General features: G+C 43.5%; 1 protein-coding gene and 1 long non-coding RNA gene across 2 annotated transcripts in view; one reads left to right on the top strand and one right to left on the bottom strand.

The window, feature by feature from the left end:
* Nucleotides 1–68: 68 nt before the first annotated feature.
* Nucleotides 69–4,439, bottom strand: HSBP1 (heat shock factor binding protein 1). The gene is made up of 4 exons (XM_006022302.3): nt 4,318–4,439; nt 3,111–3,177; nt 2,809–2,928; nt 69–1,490 (listed from the first exon to the last, which is right to left on the bottom strand). Exons 1-3 carry the CDS (start codon nt 4,360–4,362, stop codon nt 2,810–2,812), a joined length of 231 nt encoding a protein of 76 aa, XP_006022364.1. The 5' UTR covers nt 4,363–4,439; the 3' UTR covers nt 69–1,490; nt 2,809.
* LOC102371732 overlaps nt 3,481–14,626 on the top strand; it is a 24,912-nt gene continuing 13,766 nt past the window's right edge. Inside the window, exons 1-2 of the long non-coding RNA XR_323676.3 lie at nt 3,481–4,304; nt 7,498–7,577. This is a non-coding gene — a long non-coding RNA (uncharacterized LOC102371732). The remainder of the gene's footprint in view (nt 4,305–7,497; nt 7,578–14,626) is intronic.

Genomic DNA, 14,626 nt, shown 5'->3' with positions numbered 1-14,626 from the left:
TTTTTGGATAGATTAGTAAAATGCATGCACTACTGTCCATGCTTTAAACATAATCTCACTATTATATGTTACCATTTAACAGTTTATTAGGTATTTTAATGACAGTACAACAAATCTAAGGCTGGTGGTACAGCATACATCTCCTACAAGTCACAACTTTCCCTATTACTATGAGCTTATAGTACAGTTTTTCCTGCTTTGAAAAATCACATCTTGTGTTGCCTTCATAATTCCACTCTAGTTCTCAGACCCTCTGATGCATTTTCAGTGTTATGCCAAAGTTATGCTCAAACAAACTGCATTGGCATTTTAACAGCCACACCAATCTTCCAAACACTAGTCATTTTTTTGTGTTCCAGTGAAACGGATGCAAAGACTATTCAGAAAATATTTATGAAAACAAAAACTCTAATTTAACCTGTTAAATTTTAACAGCTAGATACAAATTGGACAAGATTAAAAGGAGTAATAAAAGTTTAATATGAGATTAATAATTGTTTTGGTTTCTGGATCAGGGTATTATGAAGAGTCCTAGAGTCCTTTTGTTGCTCACACAATAACCAGGACTTTACAACTCTCTGATAACTGGATTCCTTCCTTCCTTTGTATACAAGGATATTCTGGCATTTCTTAATGAGCAGAGTTTCATTCAGAGAACCAGTGATCTAACCTCAAAGACCTGGCACTTTTCTCAGATAGTGGCTTATCATTATGTTCATAACACTACTGTTCAGATATAACACTGTTAATGGACCTGCGCTATCAGAGTTTCAGTGTAGTATCTTACAATACTCTTAGAAAACCTTAACCAAGAATTAATAGCACCTCAGCTTTTTAATTCTACAACCTATTTGAATGGCAGTCATTGCTCAATTTTGCAGGCATGTTTTAGAGAATTAAATTACAGACTCAATAGGTAAAGTAATACGAGAGTATGAGCAAGCTGTGGTTCTTTTTCTGGAGTCTCAAGTTTCCAGAAGCATCATCTTGGATATATTAAAAACATTAATAAACAATCTTGTACTGGTTCAGTAATTTATGCAATCTAAATAGTACTACAACTAACTCTGTATTTTAATCTTGTGCTTCATTCCACAAAGTTACATATGACAAGTTAATTTTTCAATTTCAATAGAAATCACTAGATCTTTCGCCATCAAAATGAAATGTTTATAAAAGGTATCGTCAACAGAGAAAAAGAAATGACTTCACAAAAATCCACTCACATTCGGTAGTTTTAGTTCAGATCCATCAGATTTGTGTTTTAATAACACAGTTGATCCTTTATAACAAGAATTCAAAAAGTGAAACTACAGTACACAAATCAAAATATAAACTAACCTAAGCCTAGGTATACAATATACATTAGGAATGCAAGCTCTATAACCATATAAAAATGCTTTTACACACAGTAGTTGCAAAAAGCTGTTCTGTAATCCCACGGGCTTGTAAAAAACGTATCCCAGCGTTCATCCTAATTTACTGGCAACCTGTTGAGGAAGATAAAAGATTATTGCAAATAAGAATTTGATTAGACAAGTACAGTCAACAGAAATATTGCACAAAGCTAGTAGAATACAAAGAAGGTGAGCTGGCAGCCAGTCTCCACCCCACCCCCCATTTAAATGAAGAGAGATTGGCAAGTGTGAAACTTCCACGTGTATGCAACTGCAATGTCCCAGTAGGAATTTAAGCATGACTGAATATGAAGAATAAAGCTAAACTTTGGTGCAATTAAGATCATACTAATCTAAACTGCAAGACCTTAATTTTACTAACAAGAATGCCAAGAATATAAAGTTAAACACCTGAACAGAAGTTTGCAGGATCAAAACCCTCATCTGCCCACATCATATTTGGAGAAGATGAATATGTAAGAATTCAAAGTAAAATCTTCCCTTCCAGCAGACAAGACAATACAATGTGGATTGTGAGTGTCGGCTGAGGGCTGATGATACAGTGAAAAAGATATCTTGTTCTGTCCTCAATTTTAAGGTTCTTCTAAAACTGCTTAAAACCAGTTTCCTTAAAACCACTGCTCTATGGTGAACACTGGGACTTTCCTATATTCAAGGCCTACAACAATTATAAAAAAATAAAAAAAATAAAATCACCTTGTGACAATTTTTCACTGAACTAAGTGAAATCTCACAAGCAAAACTGACCTCACTAATCCAGCAGAGGCACACCCTGTGTATGGGACTTGCATCACTTCACCATGATCTGCAAACCTGGACTAGTCCAAAGATTTTTCTTAATGGAGTCTCATGCCAGAACCCATACCTTATAAAGCTGATGAAAGTATGCTTATAAAGCTGACGAAGCAGCTGGTTGTTCCCAATTTCTATTTTTGGGCAGCAAACAGTGACACTGCTAGGGAGACTGGCAGAAATGAGTCAGTGAAATTAGATGCAACAACAGCACAACTCCAATTAGTCAGAATAAACATTAATTGTACAAGTGATGTCAGGCTGCGTGAGCAGAGGCTATGCACACCAGTCTGCACTCTTCCTACATCGTATTTTTCTCAGTTTCCAATTTTTAATACTCCATGCCTCTAGTCATTGAAGCAGCCGTCCTGCCTGAACAAGTTGGTAGGAGCTTCCTAAAGATCACAAACAAATATCCTAGCATTCACCGCGCAAGATACAAATTCCTGTTACAGCAGTTTCATAATTGCTCTATTTGAATTTCAGTCTGCCTCTCAAAATGAGCATGAAAAATTGGCTCCTTTAAAGTCAATGCCAGTTCTGCTATTTACATCATTAGGGAGAAGAGTTCACTTCGGAAGCGAAGAAATTCACTCACTTTAGCTCTTATTAGGAGCAGGCGTCTTGTTCTCTCCTTCTAGTTCTTCCACTCCTGCCTGCGTCATGAGGTCGGCTATGTTTTTCTCCAGGTCATCAATGCGACAGCTCATGTCATCAAGTTAACTCAAGTTAAAGAAAATGAACTGTACATGATTTACACTCTTATTTCCTTGCATACAGCTTCACTCGGGACGGCTAACGGTAACAACCCGAGCTGCAAAGATAAGCGTTTGATGGACATAAAAGTTTGCAAATATCTTTGACGCACACCCAGAGAGGCACGAGTACGGAAAAGGATATTTCTTCCAATGATCTGGTCAGACATGGTCTGAAATTTGTCTTGCATCTGTTGAAGCAATGTCTGTACCTAAAACACAGGGAAAGGCTTAAGTTTAAAGCATCGCTTTCAAACGTTTCATCCAAGTATCCCCTCTTTCTACTTCTTTAGCCTAGTGCAGTAACTTTCAACCAGGGTGCCCTGATATCCTTCCAAGGGTGCTGCCGGCATGTCGCCCGATGTTACCACAGTTATGTGAGCCAACATCTACTGAGTTTTCACCTAGGGATCCACAGCGTTAAAACGTTCGGCCCCGTCGTGTCCTGTAGAGCGCTTTGCCACAGGAGCCCGGGCGCACGCCGGTTACTCGGCAGAGGCGTGCCGGGCCGGGGCTATTTGACCCTGGCGGACACGCGCTGGGCCGGGGCACCCAATGATCTCGCGAGGTGTCCCCTCCAGCCTTAAACGTCCGCGAACCTGAAACGTGCTCCTGTTATCCACTCATAGTCAAGAACTGAGTGCAAAGTTAAAAGCGAGCAATTCCCAGAGGGTGCCTCGAGTCTAAAAAGGCTGAGAACGGCTGGACGGGCAGCTCCGCAACCCTGCTTGAAGCCGTGCGGCAGCCCCATCCTCCCCACCGCTACGCCAACAGGGGGACGCCGAGACACAAGAGCACGAGGGAGCTCGAGCTCTATGACTGCGGCGCTCAGCCCCAAGTCCAGCCGGCGGGGACAAGCATCCAGCTTGCGGGGATACCACCGGATTGGAAAATGCACGCTGTGCAGCCACATCCAGCCCTGTCCAGATGGCGCCGGGCTTTTGGGGGGCCCAGCTTCCTGACGCAGCACTGGGGAGACTCGAACTCAGTGCCCGGCTCCTCCCCTGTGCTGTGGTACCTGCCTCCCCACCCCCCTGCCAGTAGGGGGCAGCAGCAGGCACTCCGTCCCCTAACAGCCCGCACTGCGCATGTGCACCGCTGCCCCTGACGTCACCCCCAGGCCCTTGTGCCTTGGCAGCCTGCATTGCGCACGCGCACCACTGCTCCTGACGTCACCCCTCCAGGCCCTTGTGCCCTGGCAGCCCGCATTGCGCATGCGCACCGCTGGTCCTGATGCCATCCCCCCAGACCACGCCCCCAACGGCCGCCCGGCCCCGCCCCTAACGGTCGTCCCGCGCGGCTCGCGCTCCAGAGGTGGCGCTCACGGCCACGGCCCCAGGTAAGCGCCTCACCACGGCGGTCAGGTCCTGCACGGTCTTGGGGTCGGTCTCAGCCATGGCGGCAGTTCTGTCAGTGCGCGCCGCGTCCCGCTCCCGTCTCCAAGGCGCGGGCACTTCCGGGCCGCGCCCAAATCTCGCGAGAGAAGAGACCTCCCCTGCCTGTCCTGGCCCGGCGCGAGGGGCATTGTGGGGAATGTAGTCCCCGCTGTTCAGAGAGTACAAAAGAAAGTGATGCCTACCGTATTGTCTAGTAGAAACACGCATATTTCCTCCCTGCCAATCAGCCCTCCTTCCAAAAAAATAAGAATTAAATGTGGGGGTGGCCTATGAAGCCAGCAAGGGTTTTGTTTGTTTGTTTGTTTTTAATTTTTACCCATCTAGGCAGCAGCCCTGGAATTGCTCTTCAGGCAGCTGATGGAGTCATGGCACCGTTGAGTTCACACCCATAGTTCGCCACTGCGCGGGTCTGCGCTCCACGTACCCCCGTGTTCCCTTACCTCTGACGTCTGTATTTTAAATTCCCTAAAACAGGCCTGCAAAATTGAGCAACGACTGCCATTTGAATAGGTTGTAGAAATCTCGCCTTTTTAAGGGTCCGGAAGTACCACGAATGAAGGTCAGGTATCCGGGGTGCAGACGTATTGATCTAGAGAAAAAAGGAATCTGAACTTGTGGTAGAGGTGGTATCTTTTATTAGACCAAGTAGATATTTGCAACAACAAAAAATGTCTTTAATTGTAAGCTTGCAATCAAAAGCTTGCAATTAAAGTTGGTTTTTTTTGGTTGCAAAACTCTAATTGGTCTAATAAAAGACGTGAGCTCTGCCATGAGTTTTGGTTACTAATGAAGCTCAGCTTTCTTAGGGGGATCGTGCCATCTATTTCACAGGGAGCGCATCTACACAAGATGCTAGGGCGACCTAGTGTTGGCAGGCACGAAACCCTGACTCTGATGCTATTTTGCAGCAGCAACAAGCAACAAGTAGTTCATTGGTACTGCTCAGTAGGGTCAGAAACAACCCATGCGCTGCCGGGACTGCAAAATAAAGGCGGTTACTGCGCAGCCGCCAAATGACCGTGCAGTAACTGTGCAGTTGGACCCACTGTCTGGCTCTTTTAAAGCTCAGAGATCCACCCATGGAGGCCAGGCTTTATCTAGGACTTTAGTTATGCAGGAAAGGGAGGCTGAGTGGGTTGAAGACTAGCCTCTGTGCAGCCATAACCCTGGGCAGGTTTTTTGTGTGTTTTTTTTCCTTCATGATGCCTTTCAAAAATAGGGTGTAAGCTATATTGGGGGTTTTATATACAGGAAAATAGGGTAGTTCTGAAGCCAGAGGTGCTGTTGCAGCTGGAAGCAGGATCTGAAATGCAAAGGCATCCATAGTGTTTCTGTTCAGACAATAAGCCCTGTTTTGGGTAGTAGGAGGCAAAGTATTAATTATAACTAGTGAGGAGTGGCAAAATCTCATAGGAAGAAGTGAAGATGTTAAATCTTTATTTATTTATTTTTGCAAAGCATTAAGTTTAGCCATAATCCTGCTGCTTGTTGTGCTGTTTCAAACAAAAGCTGTGCCCATAGGGAGATGTCATCGTTTCTCTCATGCATTTAAGAAAGACCTTCACAAATTGAAGAGAGCATAAATATTTTCCAGACACCAAATGGCTTGATCTGAAGTTATCCTCCACCTTTTTTTTTTTTTTTTTTTTTTTTTTTGGGGGGGGGGGGTTGTTTAATTTTGGAGGTGACCACAAATGAGCAGTTGAGCCTGATTTGCAAGCATTTACAGGTAATCTGGATTCTGAGGAGGGCTAGCTGTAGGGACAGCGGCATTATGGATTTGCAGTGGAAGTCAGAAATGTTATGTAAGGGACTGATGATTAACTGAAAATATATTTGGGGATTTATGGCAGATTGTGTGTAGGAAAGAAACTAGGAGAACATGTGAGCAGTTTGAGCAGATGCAATTCGTGCCAGACACATCTTCATTCCGTGATCTTTGGGCATAAGGATAGGCGCTGCCAAGCTGCATGGGATAAGATTTCACAATGCAAGAAGATGCAGGAGAAGCTTTCCTTGGCACAGGCCCGCTGGCCGCAGATGCCTTAGCTCATTGATAGTTTTCTTTTGTAAAACAGCCAGCATTTTTGTGGCTTGATGATTGTGAAGAGAGATTCTAGTTAACTGTGGCCAGCAAATGTGTGATGAGCCTGCAAGTGCAGGACGTTTCTCATCATCTTCACGTGATCTTCAAAAGGCACCTTCCAGGCAACTGCAGGCTGCTGTGCTGTATTAATAGCATCTTTCTGACTTAAGCCATCATGAAATGAAGACAGGGGGATTTCCATTAGGGAGGTGACCATCACAACAGTGTTAAAGTAATACCAGATTCATTATCTACGAGTGGGTTGTTTCCTAAATTAATTACAGTTTCTTGGTCTGAGGAATGGAGAAAAAATAATTCCTTTTTTCTTTTCTTTTTTTAAAAGGACGTGTTTACCAAACTGGGGTTGTGATTGTCATTTGAATTGCATAGTCTATCGCTAACACTCCTTATCCATCCCTTTCTACCAAGATCTCTAAGCATCTGTGTAGATACGCTGCATATAACTATTTCTCCATCTGCCAGCTCTTTCTTCTGTGCAGACATGATTTTGTCCTTCTGCTGTATGTCCTTGTGGCAAAGCTTGGTTGCTGTTTGTTTCCTATCGATCTCTTTAATGCTGTTTAGGCAATTGCTTACTTAATTGACTCCGATTACTGCTCAGCCTAATGCCTTTTGTTTTTACCTGTATGTGTCCCAAGTGATGCCAAACCGAAAGACAATAAGATAGGTTTGTGTTCAGGCACACCAGTGAATCCAGAGACTGTCCAAGGGTTTGGGGTGTGAATCTGAGAGCATGCACCAACTGCAGATGCTTCCTCAGCCTGATGATGGGCATTTAAACCCAGAAGCTTGCTACGGAGAATTTTTCCAACTATCTGAGTTGGTCTAATAAAAGATATGAGTTACCCAAAGCACCTTGTTTGCCTGTACCAACTGTTTCTTGCCTGAACCTCTTAAAGGCAGAGTTCTCTACAGCTCTTTCCCCAGACAAACACAATACTAACAATAAAGCAACATTAACATAATACAGAATGTCAAATACTTTATAACCAATCTATGAACTCAATTTGTTAATATTGTTCCATTAGCTTCTCCGCTGTTGAGCCTCACAATGTCTCATGGATTGATGAGTCCACCCCGAGTCATCAGCAGCACTTGCCAGGCTGTGGTAAGTCCGCTCATCCCGATTATGCCAGGTCTTGAGGTTCAGCTCTCTCACCTACTATTGTTGCCCTGTGGTCAACTCAGCAGGGAGTTAGAAAAGGCATTTGTGGTCCTTCGCAGTACATTTCCATGCGTCTGAAATGACGGGCTCACCCTGCAGGTCTGTCTGTTGTCATTTCGGAGGCAGCCTTCCCAGGGCAGAGCATCTGAGGATGCAGTAACTTTGCAAGCAGAGATGGCCATTCTTTAAATGGCAGCAGCTCCTGGGACACCAAATCATCACACCTTTTTGGTTTGCCTCCTGTCTCTAATACTTCTGCAATTCCCCGCTGATTCTGACCTCCATTCTAACAGCCCAGGCCTGCTTGCTTCCAGTTCTCTGTTGAACAAATGTCAGCCAGTAACAACTCGATCTTCGTCTGCAGGGTTCTGTAATTTAACAGTGATTAATTTAACTGCAGCCTTTTTCAATAAGTGCTTCATTATCTTGACAGCGTTTTCCACCAGCCTGTTGGATTCCAGATAATGGGTCCATGTTTACATGTTAAGCTGCACTCCGTCGCAAATGGCTTAAACTCCAGTGCAAGCCGTTGTCAGACATTCGCGTGTCAGACAAACCATGACTAGCAAAAATGGATTTGATATGCCCAATCAGCAGTTCAGCTGCAGTAGTTCCAGTCAGGCCATCTCAGAGAAATGAGAATAATCGGCTAGGACAAGCATAGATTTTTTTTTTTGCAGCCATTGTAAATAAATCTATGTCTGCTTTACTCAAGACAGCTGATTTTTGTTCCTATGTGATGCTTGACTTGGCTTGTATGTTTTGGCATATGTGAGAAGCTTTACCAGCTTTCTCCATTGTCCCAGCTCATTCAAGGCCAGCATAAAATGTCTCCAGACCTCCTAGACTTTTTTTTTCCAGTTGGAAGTCAGACCAGATAATGATTCCAAATAGCCTTAAGGTTTTTAAGTCAGTGCATGTATCTTGCAGAGTGGGCACGTCCACATGTTCATTAATGCACTGTAATTATGGCACATTAAGTTTAGTACCTGTAATAACAGGTATTAATAATAGTTTAGTACCTGTAATAACAAATACTAACTTAATGCACCATAATCGGTGCTACTGCACATTAGCACAAATGAACGCTTTTTTGTGATGCTCAATGCTCATTGGACTAATTTACTACGCATTAGCATGTTTTTTGCCAGCCACACTGTTACTCAGTAGAGTTAGTCCAATGGGCATTAAGCATCTCGTGTGGACACGCCCAGTGGTTCTCAAACTTTTTAGACCCAAGACACACTTCACTAGACTCAAGGCTCACCTCCTTGGCTTTTGGAAATTTAGTGGCACCCCATTTAGAAAACAAATGTATTTTTTGCAGCACTTACCTTCTTGCAGTGGGGCTGCTGGAACAGGCAGGCAGGGAGAGCCTGAGCCTGCCTTATCTGCGTCTTTCCTCATGCTTAGAGCCTGCCTCTATCTGCTCATCTCTTTGCAATTCCTGTGGCACCCTTCAGAGGATCTTGCTGTACCCCAGGGTGCTCCATCACCCTGGTTGAGAATCACTCATCTAGAAACTACTCTTTCATTCACATGATGCTTAGATTTCTTAATATGGTGAGGTGGCCTTTATCCTTACCACTTACTTATGTGTTGTATCTACCCAGCGGCAAACTTTTAAAATGAACTTATTTTCTTTCACTGTATTCATTATTTTTCCCTTTGTAAGACAGGACGGAGGCAAAATGGAGTGTGAGAGGAGAGCTGGAGTTAATGATCCTTTCGTGATCATGTCCACAGATGATCAGAACGAAGGGCCAGCAGTTGGTTGCATTCTCTCTGCCTTGTTCATGGCAAAGTGTTTAGACACTTGAAGCCCTTCAGAGCCGGGGTCAGCAACTTATGGGTTAGAGCCACTCTACTCTGCCCACAAACCCAGGGCTTTTGCCAGCAGGAGGCTTCAGCAGCGTTTTGGGCTTTGCTTGCACCACAGCTGCACAGTGTCGGCAGCCAGGTTAGAAGGGCTGGCCCACCTCGGACTAAGCTGGGTAATTTTGGCCTACCACTCCTGATGCACTGCTAACCCCTGCTTTAGAGTGTGCAAAGGAACTCTTGAGTTTCTTAACATCAAGGGACCTTACAAAGCCTGCTTGAAAAATAGCTAATAACATCCCTTTAAAATACAGTGCAGAATGACCAGACTATATGACTATATATGTCAGAGTCATGGTCAGATGATGCACTGAAGCGGACCTACTTGCAGTTTTCCAAAGTGCTTCAAGTGACCCTTGCTATTACAGAAGCAGTTTTTGCCCGTGGGCTAATCTCAGATGTGGATTTGGCAGGAAGAATTGCAACAGGGCGCTTCTTACATATGTAAGAGTGGCAGGACAGCGCATGTTCTGTGTAGCAGCGTTTTGGTTAACCGAGCCTCCATCATCCAAGATATCCTGTTACGTGAAATAAGAGCATGTCACCTAATGTATGTTAATTATATTGAATATATCCCCAGTTATCTGAAACCTAGAATATCTGATTTTATCCAGTGTCCTTTGTAGCATTCAGAACATCCCAACACATGAATATTAACCATCATCTGTGACAGTTGCCATCATCTTATTGTGTACGGTTTTGAAAGTTTAAGATACCGTTTCATATTTAAGATCACAAATACCATTTTTTCCCCCTAGATTCTCTGTTATTGAAGCCCACAAATTCAATTGAAACCTGGAAAATGAAATTTTAATAAGTCAGTTACAAGTGGGATAGCTAACGGCTGAAATGATTGGGAACGTATGAAAGTGGAACAAACAGAACACATCCATAAGGCTGACAGGGGAATCATTCCTAGGAGGTTTTCAAATATACATGAGATTGGGACATGTTAAACAAAGAACTGTAATTAGAAAACAACCGTCAAGGGGAAAATGAACTCTAGGGTTTCATGAATCATGTGAATAATGTTTAACTGAAACCATGTTAAACATTATAGGAAAAGGAAAATTAAGACTTGAATAAATTGGAAATGGATTTGTACCAGAATAGGAACAATTGGTAGTGGTTAATTGGTTATGTTTTCAAAAACTAAAGCTGAGCTCCAGTGACTGCATGTCAAACAGAAAGTTAAGTGAAACCCAGCTTTCTCCCTTGGTAACTCTTGCCCTGTCACATGTCCAGTATTAGATGCCTGTGTTTTCACTTGAATTTAGCAAGGCTGTTAACACTTACAAAGCCCAGACTAACCCAGTGAGAGCACAACACAGGCAAGGGGTAGGCTATGGCTTTTACAAATCCAACGTAAACCTCGATTGGGGAAATCGTCTCAGACCAGATCCCAAGGACCTCATTCTTTTTGGGCCATGTGAAATGGGGGCGGGGGGAAAATGGCTGAGGCTGTGCTCCTGGGAGTAAAGAAACTTCTCCGTCACTCATAGGAGCTGGGTCGGCAGGGGTAGGAAGGTATCAGGATAAGGTGAGGCCTGGAGACACGAGTAACACCAGCACATTCAGTGTTTTTCCCTTGGACATCCCTTCTTGCTGTTGACTGATTGCATCTTCTACTTCTTCATTTACTTAGAGCATTAGGTTTAGTCTGAATACTAGGTCTGTGGGCACTGATGTTGAGTCATTCTTCTTACTGACAGGGAAAGGATTTTTGCAAAGACGTGAGCCTTGCTTTTTAGAATTCATGGTATGGTAGGAAGGAGTTCTGCTGTTGGGCGTCACCAAGAAAGCTATGGTGATCACAAACCTTTGGTTGAGTTGGGAGAAAAAGAAGGCGGCCACTGCAGCCTTTAGCTCTGCTCTTCCTAAATCTATAAAATGTTCTACCTATATGCCCACACTTATTCTACTGTACAGTAATTTTGTCAGCTGCCCAATAGGTATAGTGACCACCTGATGACACTATTAGTAACAGCTTTGTTGTTAAAGCAGTTGCCACAGTCCTGGACGTGTAGAAGTCTGTGACCCCGGGTAATCAGCATACTTTTAAACAGTCTACAAAGGGATATAGAATAGGAATTTTCTTCAATTTTATTTTTTAAAAATGGTTTTAAAAGTTTGAAAACAAGAAAAACAAATTTCTAACAAAGTGTTTTGTATCACCTGAAACTTTTCTTCTTTTAAATTTACTACCCCCCCCAAGATGGAAAGGCTTTTGATTTTTTTTTAAAAGATTATTTTCCAGACCTGCTGCAGATTCATAAATCAGTTATACACACAGCTCTGGGTGTGACAAATCCTTGGCATTTTAGATTTCAGTGGGGCTTTTGTGGCCCTTTATGCTTTGTGGGGCTGTGTCCTGACACTCATCACATCTGAGATGAGTACTGAGTACACGTTTAGACTGTACAGAAGTGAAAATGTTTTGCAGTATTTTTGAAATCTTTGAACAAGATTTGCATTATTTAAGTTGTTCTTACAAAGGGCACTTCAGTGAATGGCTAATGTGATGAAGTAACATGGCAGTGAGATAGATGACTTCTTTTATGTAATAAAATCATGCAAGTACCGTATCAATATAAACAATAGGAATTACTCAGTGTAGTCCAGGTCCTACAACTTGACCTGAAGGCAGTACTCTGCAGTAGATGAGATGCTATATCCTTCTCCTTATTCATTATTCAATGCACAGGCTGCTTTAAATTGCCATCCATCTTCTGGTATGGTAAATGCTTGGAGGTATTGATCAAACACTGAAGGGTTGACCGGCATAAAACGTACTTGCTAGCGATCTGTTAAACGCAGTAATTTCTTCTCAGGGTTCATTAAGAGAAATGCCTGAACAATCAGGAAAAAAAAGTCTTGTTTGCAATTGTTTAAAACTCTTTTAAAAGTAAATATTTGACACTGTAACTCACATCAGGACAGGACTGCAAAGAAAAAGAAAAGGAGCAATTTTTTTCTCTCCGTGCAAAAGAAAATTCATGAAAAATGGTAGGAGGATAGTTCTTTTTGCGAACCCCTAGGAGTCAGGAAAAGCAAGAGGCTTATGTTGTGGAGCTAGTTACACTGTTATGTAGAGAGAACAATCCTAATCCTGTGCTGAACAATAGGTTTGATCCCCTGCATCTGCATGGATGAGGGCCACAGCCAACCTAATAGCCAAAAGACTTCTCCATATTGCGGCATGTACTCTTTTGTCAGCTTCTGCACCATGCAAAGGGCCCAAAGAGGACGATTTTTGACTGTAAATAGCCAAGACTTCCCCTTACAAGGAGGAACTTCCCTGGGATAGCGCTGCTTGAACTGGCTAGTGCCTGGCTCCCTTGCAGTTAAGGAGGAAGGACAGAGAAAGGAAGCCGGGCCTTCCACTTTGCTGCACCACTGGTGTCAATTAAACAAGTTTTGCCAGGTATATGATAATTATTTGCACAATAATTTCAACTTGGATGATGTACAATCAGTAACAGTAAAAGTGTTCAAAATGTACCATAATTTTGGAGGCAGCTCACTGATGCAACACATGCAGAACCCAAGTCACTCTCAGAGAGTCTTAACCAACTTTTGGGTTTGCTATCAGTACTTTCTTATGCTTGCCTCGAAATAAAGACACACTTCAACTTTGATCTCACTCGCTCTCTGGCAACTCAGAGTGGGCAATATCAAGTAAATAAGAAGAAGACGTATTTGCAGATTTATCTGCATAATTTTTCTGTGTACAGTAATTTTTCAGCAAGTACAATAGTTTTGAGTTTCCAATGTGATAATTTCTGATTTAAGACCTGGCAACACTGGTTAGAACAGCCCAGACCTCTCCGACTTGTTCCAGAAGTAAGCAGCCCTCGCTAGTGCTCCACCGCTTCTCTAGATTTTGCACGCATAAGAGACTCAAGCAGAGAGGTAGCAAAGCACTGCTGATTGCCTTCGTTTGCTTCCTCTGGAAACAGATGTGCTCAGGAACGGTGACATAACGTTCTCCATGCCAGGCTCAGCAAACCAATGTCTCAGCTGATATCCATGAGAATCGTGAGTACTCAGTCCCGCACGGAGTAAGATCGATATCACAGGAGCTCTGTTCATGGCTCATGAAGAATGCCTCAGACTAAAACGTTTTGGTCTTTATGGATCCCACCTGCATTTGACATTTTATTGACAGAAATGTGGAGACCTACGTTATGGAACAGAGAGGCTACTTATTATTATAAGCCTTCCAGAGGGCATCTCATTAAAGCTCCAAGAAAAAGCAGTCACCCCATAGTCGCATGTTGTCATTTTGTGGTACTAATTAAATGGAGATGATTGGGTTTCAACTCATCTAATTAATAGGGAGTTTGAGGCAAACGCTCCTGTAGCAAAGGGAGTTTTACAGATCAGAGGGAGAAAGGAGGATTCGCTTCCTCTGTAGCCTCTGTGATGTCAGCGAGATGGTGAGAACCTCAGATCAGGCTCTATAAAGCCGGTCAGCAACTGCATTGGGCCTCCTTGAGAATAATCCTCTTCTATATAGTGTGGACTGCTACATCTGCCAACCCAGTAAATGAGAACCTGCAGGATGGACCTTGCTTATCAATGGCCTCATTCACACCAGTGCTGAGCGCTCTCAGGTCATACAGTTGCTGCTGTGCGTTGCAAGGGGCGCAACAAAGAGCGCAGTGTTCGCCCTTTAGCAAAACTGGGCTAATTGCTCTCATCCATAGATTCATAGATGTTAGGGTCGGAAGGGACCTCAATAGATCATCGAGTCCGACCCCCCGCATAGGCAGGAAAGAGTACTGGGTCTAGATGACCCCAGCTAGATGTCTATCTAACCTCCTATTGAAGACCCCCAGGGTAGGGAAGAGCACCACCTCCCTTGGGAGCCCATTCCAGACCTTGGCCACTCTAACTGTGAAGAAGTTCTTCCTCATGTCTAGTCTAAATCTGCTCTCTGCTTGCTTATGGCCATTATTTCTTGTAACCCCTGGGGGCACCTTGGTGAGTAAAGCCTCACCAATTCCCTTCTGTGCCCCCATGATGAACTTATAGGCAGCCACAAGGTCGCCTCTCAACCTTCTCTTGCGGAGGCTGAAGAGGTCTAGGTGCCCTAGTCTCTCCTCATAGGG

Source organism: Alligator sinensis, unplaced genomic scaffold, assembly GCF_000455745.1.
Source record: "Alligator sinensis unplaced genomic scaffold, ASM45574v1 scaffold226_1, whole genome shotgun sequence".
NCBI lineage: Eukaryota > Metazoa > Chordata > Crocodylia > Alligatoridae > Alligator > Alligator sinensis.
This window is presented reverse-complemented; position numbering and strand designations above follow the sequence as displayed.